Source organism: Desmodus rotundus, chromosome 3, assembly GCF_022682495.2.
Source record: "Desmodus rotundus isolate HL8 chromosome 3, HLdesRot8A.1, whole genome shotgun sequence".
Classification (NCBI taxonomy): domain Eukaryota; kingdom Metazoa; phylum Chordata; class Mammalia; order Chiroptera; family Phyllostomidae; genus Desmodus; species Desmodus rotundus.
The window spans coordinates 75,751,082-75,767,347 of record NC_071389.1 but is presented as its reverse complement, the minus strand read 5'-3'; the positions used below and the strand labels follow the sequence as shown (position 1 = coordinate 75,767,347).

Genomic DNA, 16,266 nt, shown 5'->3' with positions numbered 1-16,266 from the left:
TTACGTAAATGGAATCATACAAATGTGGTCTTTTGTGACTGGCTTCATTCACGCAGCATAATGTTTTCAAGTTTGCTCATGTTGTAGCATGTGTCCGCACTTCATTTCTTTTCAATGCCAAATAATATTCCATTGAATGGGTATATCACATTTCATTTATTCACTCATCAGCTGATGGGCATTCTGGTTGTTTCACATCTGGACTATTGCAAGTCATGCCTCTATGAACATGTAGTTATAAGTTTTTGTGTGGACATATGTTTTCCCCTGTGAAAAATGGAATTTCTGGATCATATGGTAACTCTGTTCAGGAGCACAGACATTTAAAGGTCCTTCTTCCTCTTTGTCCCCAGGCAGAAATGGTGCATAGCGCTTTCCAGGCCCAGCGGGCTTTCCTTCTGATGGCTTCTCAGTACCAGCAACCCCAGGAGGTAAGAGTGTTTCCAGAGAGACTGCCTAGAGAATGGGCTGTGTGACATTAAAAAAATAAAACATAAACCGAGGAAGCAATAGAACCAGCTACTGTGTTTGACAGCCTGAAAATGAGATTTATAGCACATGTAGGCTCTGTCTCTATGCCACACCGTGATGTGGAACATTTCTCCTGTCTTCATAATCTTATTGTGGCCAAATGCATAACAATTGACATCACCAATTTAAAAGGTCTGTTTATTTATGTCATCTGTATCCTATTCACGGATCTCACAACTCTTTTATAATCAAGAAAAAGTTTACTATTAATTTTTAGTTCATACTTTGTGCTGTTTTGTTATCAAAAATGTTCACATCTATCATCACATACACAACATCTGTCCAGAAAGTATCCATCCATGTAATATGAAAAAAAGAGACAATTATTGAAGAAGATACAAGATACAAAAAGCATTGTACATAGGCCAATGACACTTCAGTCCCCTTCAAAGTAGGCACCTTGGGACCTTGCACTGTTCTCCTAGTCACCATCAGCTGCCCTGTTGTATTTTCCTGAATCTTATTGATGGTCTGAAATCTCTTCCTTTTCAAAGGTGATTTTAGTTTTGGGAAAGGCCAGAACTGGCGGGGCACCAAATCTGGGCTGCAGGGGGGCTGAGTCACCTATGTGATTGACTGTTTTGTCAAAAACTCTGCATGAGACGTGATGAATGAGAGGGCATGTTTTTGTGATGAAGCTGCCAATCACCAGTTGCCTATAGCCTTCGATGATACTAACAATGGCTGGACTTTTTTCAGACAAACCTGTTATATTCTATGTATGAATTTGATTATCTTCTACCCCATAAGTAGTATAAATAGGCTAAAAAGTAGATCTATTTAAAGGGCCCACATACCGAAACGTGAAGCCACCCTGCCATTTGCTTTCTCTTCCCTGCCCCTGAGAGTTCCTCCACCCTCACCTCTCCATCTATCCTGGGAGAGGCAGGATAAGAGGTTTGTCTCTAGGCTTGATTGAAAAGGATGACATCCAGTTTCAAATTTCATTTCTCATTTTGAACTAAAAAAAACATGTTTCTTGTATTCTCTAACATAAAGGCTTTTAAATTTTTCAACCATGACCCATATAAAAAATACATTTTATTTCACCACCCAATTTCACAACAGTTCCCCTCACCAGGTGAACTGAATTCTGACATTTTTCTTCTAGTCCATTCTATTGCTCTCCTCCTTTCTTCTTCCGTCTTTAATACTGACCATGACCCACTGGATAGATTTCATGATGTACTAATGGCACCTCGCATTTTGAAAGCGCCCCTCTCATTGATGGATCACAACGCTCATGACACAGAACAGGCTATAAAACATACACAGAGTATCTCATGCTTGTTCTCTTGCCCCTTGTTGTAAGTGAAAGAAATGATCTTTGGACAAAAGAATGGCCTAGTTCTTTCAGTATTGTTGTATATGACTTTTAGTGACAATTGATCGAGCCCATCTCTTCCCCTTTGATGGAAACATTCTCACATAGAAAATGGTCAAGAAACCCCTATTCTGTAAGTGTAGAGAATTTCAGGGGACCCAGGCACATCCAACTATTCATTTACTTTCACAACAGGTGGGTATAGGGAAAATACATTTTTTCTAATTTACAAGCACAAAATGTGAAATTCAGTAACACATTAATGGCATCTAGACTAGGGCCTGTTCCTTTACTCACCTTCCAAAGTCATTTTCACAGACACTACATGTGATAACAGACATACTGCACAGTCATTTATAAGACTTGTATGTCAAAATAAAACTGGAGAGAGTGTTTAGTTGAAGAGAGAGAGGTGACGCAAGTGTTGTATTTTGGGTTTTTTTTGGATTTTTTTTTTTGGCACTGAGACATCTCACATCACCTGGGAGAGATGTGAAACAAGAGCTTTAATCATCCCCATCATGAGTGACCCCAAAACTGTGGCCTCAGCTGAAAAATGCAACCTCCGGTAGGCCAGTGTCCTGATTGGGCACGAGCCCAAGAAGGCCATCACCTGGGTTCCTGGATGGTCACTGACCGAGGCCCCATCTCTTCCAGCCCCAGTTAATTGGCAGGCAGATGGGAAGAGTTGTTGTGGTGGGTGGGGAACGACCCCAACTACAGCAAGCATTTTCCTTCCCTCCCATACTGCTAAGTCCTGACAGTGAAGTGGTCTGTGCGTGCGTGTATGCATGAGTGTGTGTGTGTGTGTGTGTGTGTGTGTGTGTGTGTGTGTGGAGTTAATGTGTACTGGTATACAGAGAAAAAAGTTAACCCCGAGTTTCCAGCTTCAAAGAAACTGATTTATGGTCATTGACTGCCCTGTGTATTTTATTCCATTGAAAAGACTGAGAGTCTGGGTTTTGTATTCCTCCGGAAGTGAGAGGTGAGTTTCTTCTAGCCTCCCTCTCCTTTCCTCTCTTTACTTGGACTTGCATTTTAAAAGGAATAGTGCCTTCTTGTGTATAGAGAAGGAATCTAAAACTGATTCCTGGGCCTTTCTTTTTTATACTGTCTGAAAAATTACAAAGGATAGGAAGATGAGAGCTTCCTTCTGGCCATTCCTCCATCTCTGAGTAGGTGCCCAAGCCAGTGCTCTGCTCAAAGCTCTCACCTCAGAAGGGTTTTTTAATTCATGGACCATTAATCTAATCTAATTTGCAAATAATTTGTTACTCTTAAACTAAGCAAGAAACCCTGGCGGCAGTAACCTCAGGACTTCTGCTAATTACTTGACACATTGATAGATCCAGATTACTGATTACCAGTGGGTGTAAATGTGTTTGAGATTTTTATAAGACATAGTACTTTGTGAGGGCTGTCAAGAATAGAAACTTCGGACTTGGGTCTACCTGGATTTGAATCACAGATATCGTTCTCATTGCCTCTGCCCCTCCGAATGCAAGAAAAGCAGTCATCTGTGTCTCCTAAATTTGAGAATCTTCTATGTTTTTCAGAGTGACTTGTGGCAAATTAATCTGGTAGAGTCCATAATACATTTCCACTGAGCCATTTTAACCAAATCAACTTGCTAAGTTACCCACTTAGGGGAAGGAAGTTAAACTCTAAGCCCATGTTTTCTTATCTTTAAAATGGAGCTAATAGTTTTTACCTCATAAAATTATGGTTAGGATTGAAAGAGAAAAGCAACCAGTGTCAGGTGACCAAAGACAAGTGTTCAGTATTAGCCAGGGTAGTCCAACTGCCTAAGGAAAACGTCTTCAATTATCAAAAACTTCACAGAGTAGACATTTTTTTTCTTGCTCTCAGAAGGTCTGCTCTGTGCTTTGGGTTGACAGTATTCTATAAGGTCAGGGACCCTGGCTTCTTCCATCTGGCAGCGCTTACCTCCTCTAGGTCTTCAGCCATTCAAATGGGAAAGGAAATGCAGGATCATTCCTTCAAAGTTTTAAGGGCCAGGCCTGGAAGAGGCATGTGTCACCTCCACATTCATTCAGTCTCACGGCCATTCCTGGCAGCAAGGGAGGCTGAGGATTTTAATCAACCTGTGTGCCTGGATTGAAAAAGTCATAGATTTGGTGAGCATCTAGCCAATCTTCCAGAGTGGGTAACTTGGTTTGGCTAAAGTAAGGTCTATTTTGGTGGAAATAGATGGTCTTTCTAAACACTCATGTGGGTTTTTCCAGGTTAGTAGCCCAGTCCCATCCAGAGAAAGACAAGAAAACTTTCAAATCTAACAGCTGAATTTGTTTGTATTACACTTGGGTATATAGAGAGACATACAAACATAGATACATGTATACAATTATCTTAAAGTTTCATGAGAGTGAGTTCGTCCTTCATTCCTCTGTAATGTTTTACCGTAACTATAAGGTGTCAAATTATTTTCTAATATTTAAAAATGCCAAACAGAATGGTCATGTGACTTTGATCTCAGAACAAGTTTTGGGTAAATTAGTTGGTGCTTGTGGCAGGTCTGGAAATTGTAAGGAAAAGCAAACGAATGAAGAAGCCAAAATCCTAAGTGTTCCTTATGTCTCTGCCCAGAAAATGTCACCGTGTTGCTCAGTTAGGGTTGCTGAATCTTCTTGAAAGAGTTGGCCATGATTAGTACTGCTACGTTCTGTTGTTAGGGGCCATATGAGAGATAACACAATGCAAGAAAGTAGTCCTGGCCCTGCTGTAAAATGAAATGAACTGCTGCAAAGCTTTTTTTCTTAATACAAAAGCATTAACAAAATATTCTGTTGAGTAACTGTTATTAATTGTATGTGCCAAGCAAATGTTTTTAATATATTTTTTAATTCATAATCTATATTTATCTTGAAAATAGAAAAGAAAAACTGCAGGAGAAATAAAAGGTAAAAAGTTTTTATCTTTAGTATTATACTGTTATGTTTTCATCAGATAGAGGTACTGTATTTTGGCATGCGTAATGTGCACATTTTGCCCAGACCTTTGAGGGGAAAAATAAGGATGCACATTATACATAGATATAGTGATTACATACCATGGGTATAAAAATGGGTATAATAATCGCATGTATAATGCACACAAAACGGGGAGGACATTATACATGGAAAAATACGGTATTTCCCAGGGGTCTGGGTTGACGGTTTCAGGAAGGTGTAGCACATTAGAATCCAACTAGTGGCCCACTTTATGGTGTTTTCTAAATTAACTTTTTAGTCTCACTTCATAAATATGCATAAGTTTCTGCTCTTAGTGGATTGCTGAATGGGTTGTTTCTCTTTACTACCAACTCAAAAGCACCCAAAGGCAATGCTTTTAATTTCTAGAGAAGAGTATAGGCTCAAGCCCAGCTGAACTATTGGCTCAAGTACAATCTATGAAGAGCATGTAAAACCTGATTGCTGGCTGATACCTACAGGATTGCTCTTTGGTAACCAGGAGCTTTCTGCGAGCATTTCATGTTGTAGGTGGAGAAATGAGACTAATGAAGCTTTTGCTTTCCCCATGAGCCTTTCCATAGCAAGAAAATGACCTCAGCAATTACACCCTGGATAGCCCACAAAGGCTAGCTATAGATGCTGGTTAACGAAGAATAAAGCACCAGGGAAGGAAAGAGAAGAAGTTTGTGTGATATCATCAGGGTCTGCTTGGGTTGACAGCCTGAAGCTACCCAGTCCAGTGCTGAATTCCAACAGGAAAGCTAATCATTAGTTTATCAGGAAGCAGGGAGGAGGGTAACAGAAAGGAGAGTAATGCTGTCATTCTTCTGCCCAGACTGTTTGCTTTAGCAACATAAAGCTGTGAATGAGCCTGTGAGCTGTGACCATGGTTAGTAGCTTTATAGGTATTTAGAAGGCCAGGCCTGTGGAGGCAGAAAGGATTTGCTAAGATCCTGTCCCTCTGGCCATCACTCATTGTGACTTTTTTTAAAAATCTGATAAGGCACATGAGCTCATCTCTCTTTGTGTAAGACGCAAATTAGATAATGAATGGCAGCCCAAAGGAAGTAAGGTCTTTATCACACACAGGGGATTTGGGGATTATCTGAGGGGTAACAGTTAATAGAGAAGGATAATATCTTTCCTTTTATCAACTATTTCACACGAAGTTTCTTGCAATTCCAGACTGCCTTGATGGCAGAGTCTTCCCAAAGGCTGGAACTATGTGTATGGCGAGGGGTTGATCATCCTCTCTTTAGTCAAATGTTGGGGTCTCTTTGTATATGTAATAAAATAATTATCAACTATTTATCATTCTCCACTGTGAAGCTAAGTGTTTGCTTGCTAGCCACTATTAATCTGATATTTTTTTTTAAAAAGCAAAAAACTGGAAGTGTTGCAAGTTTTTCTTTTATGGCCTAAGTCAAATATTAACTTTAAAAGGGTCATTCACTGAGTCATTCAACAAATCTTTTTAAAAGCCAAATGTATTTTGGCATCTGATTCAGATTCGCTACTTGTTCACCTTTCCGGCAGCCTTCGTTTGTGTCCCCTGTGCAGGACACAGCTTCTATCAGCTGTACAAAACTGTGTATGTGAAAAGAGCAGGCAGGGAGAAGGTAATTCCAGCTGGCATTCCAGTCTGGATTCGCTGTCATAAATTACTTAGCAGAGGGCATGGTCCATTACTTTTTATGGTCATGTTCTATATTTGTATGTGCTGGGGGATGGATCACATGACAAAACCATCATTTGATATTAGTGTTTATGTGCTTCAGCTAGTGAGAGCAAGATTTAAGCTTTGCTGTGCAGTACTTTTAATTTGTATGCTTAGCTGTTAATTAAAAATGCAGATATTTCCCTGAGTTACAACAATTATAAATAATCCAGAATAAATTTTACATAATTGTTTTTAGGAGAAGACAAACTACTATATATCCTGACTAACTGAAATGCACTGAGCATTCTGGAGGTTTTTAAACATATATTTTGAACATGAACAAGTTAACATTGCCAGGTCAATAAAAACCCAGATTCACCACTTTATATCTTATAGCTCCTCTCCCAATGTGAACAAGAGGGCCTCTTACTGATGGCAGTTTACTTTAAAGGAGACACCTTTCCCAAACCGAGCAAGAGAAGGAAACACACACAAGCTTTTACCCCTCTGTTCTCTGCATCACTTCACCCAGTGCAGCTCAATGTTTAGGTTTCTAGTGGCAACACCTAGAGAATGTACTTCGTTGATGATTACTTCTTTTCATAAACTAAACAGGCAAAAAAATGTCTTGTCAGGTTTTGGTGGATTAGCTGCTGGGAGGACTAGTGTTTCCATTTCTGGAATTGCTTGTTAGATAAATTTGCCTGTAAGTAGTCGCTTGAGATCTTTGTTAGGCCCTGTTCACCTTACATATTCCAGCCCTCTTTAATTGCATCAACTCCATTAATTTATTTCAAGGGGTTTTTTAAAAGATTTTATTTATTTATTTTTAAAGAAAGGGAAGGAGAAAGAGAGGAAGAACAATATCAGTGTGTGGTTGCCTCTCACACACCCCCAAGTGGGGACCTGGCCCATAGCCCAAGCAGGTGCCCTGACTGGGAATCAAACCTGTGGCCCTTTGATTCACAGGCCAGCACTGAATCCACTGAGCCACGCCAGCCAGGGCTCAAGATTTTGTTTGTTTGTTTGTTTTTAACCAAAATGCCTACTGTATAGCATCCATAGCATTTGGCACTCCTGCCTCTATTATTATCCCATTTGTATGAGAACACATGTTGGAGAAATAGGGTCTCAGTGATGTTATTTGTCATGCTTCATGTTTTCCTGTGCTTTGCAATTATCTTAGCTGTTCCCATCATCATACCTCTACCAAGACAGTCACCATTCCTACTTTTCCTCTATTAAGGAACATATTAACCATGCCTTCTGATGGTTTCTTTATAGCTCTGAACTTTATCAGCGCCTATATAGTACTTTCCATAAAAACAAAAGTAACTTGTTTATGTGTTATTATAGAAATATTCCACTGTTATTTTTGTGCATACTTTCTACCCTCTCAACAAGAGTCCAAGAGCTTCAGAGATCTTTATAGTAGCTGTGTCTTTGCTTTTATGATATATTGTGATTTTAACTATATTTTATTTGATGTCAAGTTTGACAAGAACAGAGGCTTGGGCTCCTGATCACTTATGGTTTATTTGAGGAATAAAAGCTGGGTTAATAGATTATAGTGGCACAAGAAGGGAACAGAGTGAAATGACATTTTACTATTATCTTTTACAAAAAAAAAAATAGAACTCAATATTTGGAGCAATATTTGGTAGAGACTGCAATATTGAATATTAAGTCATATGTCAGCCACATAGAATTAGCCTTGAAAAAGTATTCCTTATGGGAATTTGGAAAAAGGAAGATTAAAGGAAGAACAAGTGAGAGGGTATTAATAAAGCATTTCATTTCAAAGATACCATTTCTTGGACTTCCAGCCACGATGGAGGTATAGGTAGATACACTTTGCTTCCTTGCACAACCAAAAGAAGGACAACAACAAATTTAAAAACAAAAAATAACAAGAACTGCCTGAAAATTGAACTGTATGGAAGTCTGACAACCAAGGAGTTAAAGAAGAAACATTCATTCAGACTGGTAGGAGGGGCTGAGAGGACACACAGCAAGGCAGCAGTTGGAGGACCGGGCGGTCAAGGTGGCAGCTGGCAGACTGGGTGGGCCCACATTTGCCTCAGATAAACCAGGATAACAACTGGGAAGGGAGACAGACCATGCAGCCCAGGGTTCCAGCACAGGGAAATAAAGCCTCAAACCCTCTGGATTTAAAAACCTGTGGGTGTTGTGGCAGCGGAAGAAACTACTAGCCTCACAGGAGAGTTCATTGGAGAGACCCATAGGTTCCTAGAATGTACACAAACCCATCCACCTGGTAATCAGCACCAGAAGGGCCCACTTTGCTCGTGGGTAGCAGGGGAAGCGACTGGAAGCCAGCTGAGAACTCAGCAACTGACATTGTTCCCTCTCAGGCCCCTCTCCCACATATAGTGCCACAACCCAGTGACATGGTTGCCCTGCCCTAGTTAATACCTAAGGCTCCACCCCTTACAACTTAACAGGCATGCTGAGACAAAAAAATACAGCCCAAATGAAAGAACAGATCAAAGCTCCAAAAATAGACCTAAGCGATGAAGGTATAGCCAACCTATCTGATGCAGAGTTCAAAACACTGGTAATTAGGATGCTCACAGAGATGGTTGAGGATGGTCACAAAATAGAGGAAAAAGTGAAGGCTATGAAAAGTGAAATAAAGGAACATGTACAGGGAACCAACAGTGAAGGGAAGGAAACTGGGATTCAAATCTACGATTTGGACCAAAAGGAAGAAATAAACATTCAACCAGAAAAGAATGAAGAAACAAGAATTCAAAAAAATGAGGAGAGGCTTAGGAACCTCTGGGACAACTTTAAACATTCCAACATCCGAATCATAGGGGTGCCAGAAGAAGGATACGAAGAACAAAAAATTGAAAACTTATTTGAACAAATGATGAAGGAGAACTTCCCCAATCTGGCAAAGGAAATAGACTTTCAGGAAGTCCAGGAAGCCTACAGAGTCCCAAAGAATTTGGACCCAAGGAAGCACACACCAAGGCACATCACAATTAATTACATTAGCCAGGATTAAAGATAAGGACAGGATCTTAAAAGCAGCAAGAGAAAAGGAAACAGTTACCTACAAAGGAGTGCCCATAAGACTGTCTGCTGATTTCTCAAAAGAAACCTTGAAGGCAAGAAGGGGCTGGAAAGAAGTATTCCAAGTCATGAAAGGCAAGGACCTACATCCAAGATTATTCTCTCCAGCAAAGCTATCATTTAGAACTGAAGAGCAGATAAAGTGCTTCCCAGATAAGGTCAAATTAAAGGAGTTCATCATCACCAAGCCCTGATTACATGAAATGTTAAAGGGACTTACTTAAGGGAAAGAAGATAATCAAAACTATGAATGGTAAAATGACAACAAACCCACAACTATTAACAACGGAACCTAAAAAAACAAAAACAAAAAACCTAGCAAACTAGAACAGGAAGAGAATTACAGAAATGGAGATCTCATGGAGGATGATCATTGTGGAGGGGGAGGAGGAGAATGGGGGAGGGAAGGTACAGGGAATAAGAAGCATAATTGGTAGGTACAAAATAGACAGTGGGAAGTTAAGAATAGTATAGGAAATGTAAAAGCCAAAGAACTTATATGTATGACCCGTGGACATGAACTAAGGTGGGTTGGGGATGATGGTGGGAGGGCTGGTGCAGGGCAGCCAGGGATAAAGGGGAGAAAAAAATGGGACAGCTATAGTAGCATAATCAATAAAATATATTTAAAAAATACAAAGAGACCATTTCTCATATGCACCCTTTTACAAAGTGAGTACCTTTGAGTGTACCGCAGAGTGGTTCATTTATGGATATGTGGTGCTAATGATGAGAAATGATCACAGCCAGATTTAGGTGACAGACGTAACTCAAGCCTTCAATAGTTATAGAATATATGTTCTGGGAAGAGTGTGCTGATTAAATTCACAGGAGCTATGGAGATCCAGCTGGCCTCATATTTAAGCACTATTGGAAAGTGTTCCAGTAAGATGGATTCTTCCCTGTGCAGTTTTCATGTAAATTGTGAAAAATGGTACTTTCTTGAGGTTGGAAAATTGTTGTGAGTGTCCAGTGTCAGGCCCCTGAAGCTGGTAATCACACAGTTAGAACCACAGAAACTGCAGTGCAAAAGAACTCCAGGCTCCATCCCATCTCCACGCAGATTCATTCTCTATCAGGAATAATGGGTAGCACATGACGCAAATTGGATTAAATGATTCAAACAGCAAGAGTCCCATCATTTTCTTTGGCTGAATGTCCTATAGTTGAATGTGTACAGGATTCCTCTTGAAAAGTCACAAATTGGATTATGTTATCCCAGAGGAATAGGAATACAATTTGAAACTTCATTTTTCACCAAATTGACAGCAAATAAAGCCAAGACACAGCAAACTATAAAAACTAAGATATGCCCTGGCCGGTGTGGCCCAGTTGGTTGCAGCATTGTCCTATAACCAAAGGTTTGCGGATTTGGTTCCCAGTCAGGGCATGTGCCTGGGTTGCGTGGTCGAGCCTCAGTCTGGGTGCGTAAGGGAGGCAATCAATCGATGTTTCTCTCTCACATCAATGCTTCTCTCCCTCCCCTCTCTCTGTAGAAGCAATGAAAAAAAATCCTTGTGTGACAATTTTAAAAAATAAAAAAACTAAGATACGTCTAAAATATTATCATTATTTAAGAGGGGAAAATGTGGCAGAGCAGTTATAAATATACGGTTCTCTTCAATTAGGAGTTTCTGATGAGTTCTAACTGCTTATACAGCTCATACAGAGCCCATACCACAACTCAGCTATCGGAAACTGATGGTGGCTGTAGTAAATATTCATCAATAATGATTTTACTTCACTTTTTAGATTTTGAAGGGTCTTATTGTAGAGAGGTACTAGATGATCCAAATCTGTTTATTTTTAAGCCACTTTTTATATAACATATAAGACAGAATACTCATTTACCTTGAGGTAAAATGCACAGCTGATGCACAAGATAAGATAGAATTATATAAAAATACCAAACCTCTGACCTCAAATTAGTGTATAGGATGCACCACACATAGGACATTAAAAAAAAAAAAAAAAAACTCTTCTACTCTCTCAGCTGTTTCTAATTATATCAGCTTAAATGAGTTCCCTAGTAACTGATTTTTTAAATTAAATTTATTGGGGTAACATTGGTTAATAACATTATGTAAGCTTTAGGTATACATTTTTGTATTACATCATTTGTATATTCCATTGTGTGCTCACTACCCAAAGTCTAGTCTGCTTCCGTCTCCATGTATTTGACCCCCTTTACCCTCTTCATCCTCCCCCCTCACTCGTCTTTAAAATACTTGTGTGGGAAAGTAAGAACTCTTGCCTTTTCGTTCCCTCCCTTGACAGCTTTTCTCTGGCCTGGACAGAGACATTTTGTACCATCCCGTAATTCTCTAACAGTGTACTTAAGATTGAATTATTCTTTACTAATAACAACCAAAGGACCACAACATTAAGCCACCTTCCCAAAGATGCATTTGGCATGGTTCTTTGGGCTCTGGTCTTCTCAATCAACTTTTCTTTGTTCTGTCTCCCAGGACTTAAAGGGGAAAAGGAGTCAGAGAAAAGAAACAGAAGGAACACGAGGAAAGACACAGAGAAGGAAAAGCGCGTCCCTGTGGCTAATCCACTGGACGGAAGGGAGGCAGTTCTGAGCTGAGCCCGTCGCTCTGTGCCTCAGAACTTCTTAGCACAAAACTTCTCTATGCTCAAAAGATGTCAAGTTTCATTTGTTCTTATTTTCTTCTTTGTGTCTTTGCCCATCATTGGTAGCCCCCAAAGCAGGAAGAGTAAGGTGTATATGTTAATCAGTCCGGAGGCAGGAAGGAAGGGGTGCAGCTGCGACATCCAGGGCTGCCTGTGCTGCAACCACGAGTCATCACAACGCTTGAATTTCCTTGGACTTGTTTTTAAAATCTTTATTTTCTGTCAGGTTACCCTAAACTTAGTTGTTTTCCCTGTATTAATGGACTCTTTATACTCTCCTATTGTCCCTGGTACCAAATCAATTTAATTGTTGACTTAGGTAGTGAGTAATCTCTTAAATCACTACCAGTAAGTACTAGGGAGGGACTAATATAATAAAATGTGATTACTCAGTAGTTCTTTGTCCAGTACTTCTGAGCAATGAATGCCCAGCCCTGTGTCCAGTGCCCACAGTAGGTGCCCCACAAGAAATAGAATGAATAAGCCATCAAAAACCAACTGGACCCCAGATATTCAAGATGAGTAAGACCTTCTTTCCCAAGATCACTTATTAATTGAGTCTCTGGGAGCCTCCTTTTATTTTTTTGCTTGTGGAAACAAATAGCCTATGGAAAGTCAACCCCAATCACTATTTAGAGTAAGAATCTTGGGGAGTCTGGAGGAGTAGAGTTTTCCCATGCTAAGGGGATGCATGCTCTCTAGCAAAAGAGAGTCACATTCAACACAACCGTCACGAAAGCGTAATTATCTCCCAGCCTATGGACTGGTTTTGAACAAATATTATAGACATGTGTTCACTAATGCGACTTTGTCTCCCGTATGTAAAAAGTCTGGGGGAAAGATCTGTTTTTAATGGAAAAATATTTTTCATTTTTGTCACGTTGTTTTATATATCTGTTAGGCTTTTCTTAATTTTTGCAGTTTTCCATTTTGTCCCTATTTTTGTTCAGACAGGTCCTGAAGAGAATTTTATGCAACTACTAAATTTATTTCTTCTTGAATTTTCCCCGTGTTTCCTATGTGAATTTTTTTTGTTACTTGAACATAAACATTTACTACTTTAGACAGGTTGTGTCTATTACAATCTTCATTGATTTTTATTCAGAATTCTTTTTTTTAATCTGATAATATTATAAGTATCTCCATTTACGTGACCGCCCTCCTTCTAGTCTCTTTGGAACCTTATCTAATCAATTATTCCCTTCTTTCTCTTTCTCCTGGCTCCTTCTGTTTAGTCTACAAACCAAATCACGTCTCCCTCACCTTAAAAAAAAATCTTTCTTGACCACCTAAGTCATCTCTTTGCTTCCCTTCACTGCCAAGCTTTTTAAGAACACTTTGTCTTCCCCAATTTTGTGTTCTCACTTCCCTGTCACTTTTCAGTCTCTTGTCATCTGTCTTCTCTCCTTATCATTTTACAAAAAAAGACTTTCCTGGTACCCTGGTGTCTTTCAATTGTCCTCATTCCATTCAACCTCCTTGAAGAACCTTTATCACTGACCATCAGCCTCCTCAAAATTTTTCCTTCCATGAGAATGAAACTGTTTTACATTGTCTGTTTCACTAAATTTCTTATTCTGACTTCTCATCCTTTCTTTGCCCTTGAAGTGTATGTATTTCTTCAAGCTTTCATTCTTATATCATCAGAAGAGGACTTTCCTGAACCTAGGCTTTCCCTGGTCAATTTCATTAAATTCCATGGTGGTATCAGGCACCCCTGTGCTAATGGTGCCAACCATATATCTCCAGACTACAGGCTCTTAGTTCTTAACCCAGGTCTGGGTGCCAATACCTGAGCCCCAAATGCACTTCTCCAAAACCACGCACATACACACCTCAGCCAAACCCCATTCTACTTCCTGTTTCTTTCTCTCAATTGGTTGTTCTCCATACACCCTGTCACATGAATTACAAATCCCTAAGTCCTCTTAACTCCTCTTTTTCCTTCACCCCTTACACCTAACCAATCTCTGAGACCCGACAACACCTGGGCCACAAGAATCCAGGAGATCTGTGCTCCATTCTCGTTGTCCTAAAGCAACAGAAAACAAAACTAATCCTGCATCACTGTTTCCCATTGCCTATGCGATCAATTCCATTGACTCCACAGGATGACACTCAAGGCCCTTTGCAACTTCTTGTTTCAGATGAGTTCTCTCCCCCAAACCCCTCCACACAACGAATCCAATATCTCAATCATACTAGACAACCAGAGTTCTCTGAACATGGATGCTTTTGTGCCTGTGTTCCTTTGCTCATGTGAAGGATTGATGGGCCTGCTTGGAAAGAAAGAGCTGCTTTCTCCAGGAGCTCAAGGTCTAATGAGGGCGAAAGATAAATCTAAGTGTGGCACATTATAACAAAGGCCGAGCAGTCTTGAACATTGCCTAGGGGAAGTTGGAGAAGTCCAACTTTTTTTTTTTTTGGTTACATTACTTCTGATGAGAGAATGGGGAGCAGAGCTTAGAGCCAGAGAGACCAGCTATAAGAGGCCATAGCTACAGGTTTGTCAGTGAGTGGTGGAATTTTTTCTTCATTGCATGTGTTTATTTTATAGCGTTTTAAAAATCAAGCTTATAATATCTTTATATTAAAACATTGACAAAGAAAACCATCTCTTTCTTTTCTTCTCCCTTTCTCTCTTCTCTCTCTCCTTCATTCCTTTTAACTCCCTCCCACCTTCTTTTCTCCCTCCCACCTTCTTTTATCCCTCCCTTTCTTCTTCCCTCCCCCATCTTTCCCTCTCTTCCCTCTTTTTCTTATCTTCTTCCTTCCTTTCCCCCTCCTTTCATCCTTTCTTGCTTTCTGCTTTAGGACAATGAGAATGGAGCACAGATCTCATGGATTCTTGTGGGCCAGGTGTTGTCGCGTCTCAGAGAAGGGGCCTCTTGAGCCCAGTCTTACCAGATAAGCAGGGTTCAAGTGTGTGACATTGCATCTAACAAATGAAAAAAGCCCAGAGGATCTCTGCTCTTGTTTCTAAGTGGGTTAAATCTCAGACTGTTCTCCCCAACCCCAGCTATCAGAATGTCTTGGTGCTAGATGTATTTTTCCTTTAAACAACAGATTGATGAATTTTATATTTTAATCCAGTCAATTAATTTTTTGTTTTAATAACAAGTTTAGGCTGTTCACATTTACTTTTTGACATATTGTTTGTCCTTCAGTCCAAGTACATTTATATTTATTGTTGTCATTTACTGCTTTTTCTTTTCATTTCTGTATTCTGTGGTGGGTTTTTTAAAAGATTTTATTTATTTAATTTTAGACAGAGGGGAAGGGAGGGAGAGAAACATCAGTGAGTGGTTGCCTCTCGCATGCTTCCTACTGGGGACCTGGTCCAGATCCCAGGCATGTGCCCTGACTGGGAATCGAACTTGTGGCCCTTTGGCTCACAGGCCATTGCTCAGTCCACTGAGCCACACCAGCTTGGGCTCTGTGGTGGATTTTAAACTCTTCATTTCCTTTTGAGATAGGCTAAAAGATAACCTTAAGTGGTCCATTTGTTAACATTTTAACATTAATGTATTTCAGAAAAATCCATTTTAATTGCTTCTACTTATTTCAATTATTAACTAAATAAACTTTAATTCCCTTTTGGAAACAGAAGTCTTTTGTTTCTACTACTGTTTATTTTTGTAGTTATTAACTGAGATCCTTTTGAGGTTACACTAATACCTGATAGTTCCAAGAATTTATTTTCTACTATACCAACTGTTTTTACTATTAATGAAAGGATTATTAATTAATCCTGCTTAATGCTCCAATTCATTTGTTTCTCAAAGAGGTCTTTAAATCTCTGTCTAGTCTTACTTATCTCCTAAAATATCATCATGACTACGAGTCTTTGTGATCCATTGCTTGTATTTTTAGTTCGCCAGTTGTTTTAAGTCCTTTAAGTCTTCAAGCATTCCCCTCTGCCTTCAAAGAGCAAGGTGACCCTGGTTCAGTACTTTTTCCTGGCTTTGTCATAGTTTCTCCACACAGCACTATTCTCCTCCAAAGTGTAATGAGGGAAATCTAATTACATTATTATTCTT

At 39.7% G+C, this 16,266-nt stretch overlaps 1 protein-coding gene and 1 long non-coding RNA gene across 2 annotated transcripts in view; one reads left to right on the top strand and one right to left on the bottom strand.

The window, feature by feature from the left end:
• The window catches only part of CAP2 (cyclase associated actin cytoskeleton regulatory protein 2), a 127,444-nt gene that overhangs the window by 52,329 nt on the left and 58,849 nt on the right, over positions 1–16,266 (top strand). Inside the window, exon 4 of the mRNA XM_053921073.1 lies at positions 354–431. Within this exon, the coding sequence (XP_053777048.1) occupies positions 354–431 (78 nt within the window). The remainder of the gene's footprint in view (positions 1–353; positions 432–16,266) is intronic.
• The window catches only part of LOC139440792 (uncharacterized), a 49,327-nt gene continuing 33,415 nt past the window's right edge, over positions 355–16,266 (bottom strand). Inside the window, exon 4 of the long non-coding RNA XR_011650988.1 lies at positions 355–468. This is a non-coding gene — a long non-coding RNA (uncharacterized lncRNA). The remainder of the gene's footprint in view (positions 469–16,266) is intronic.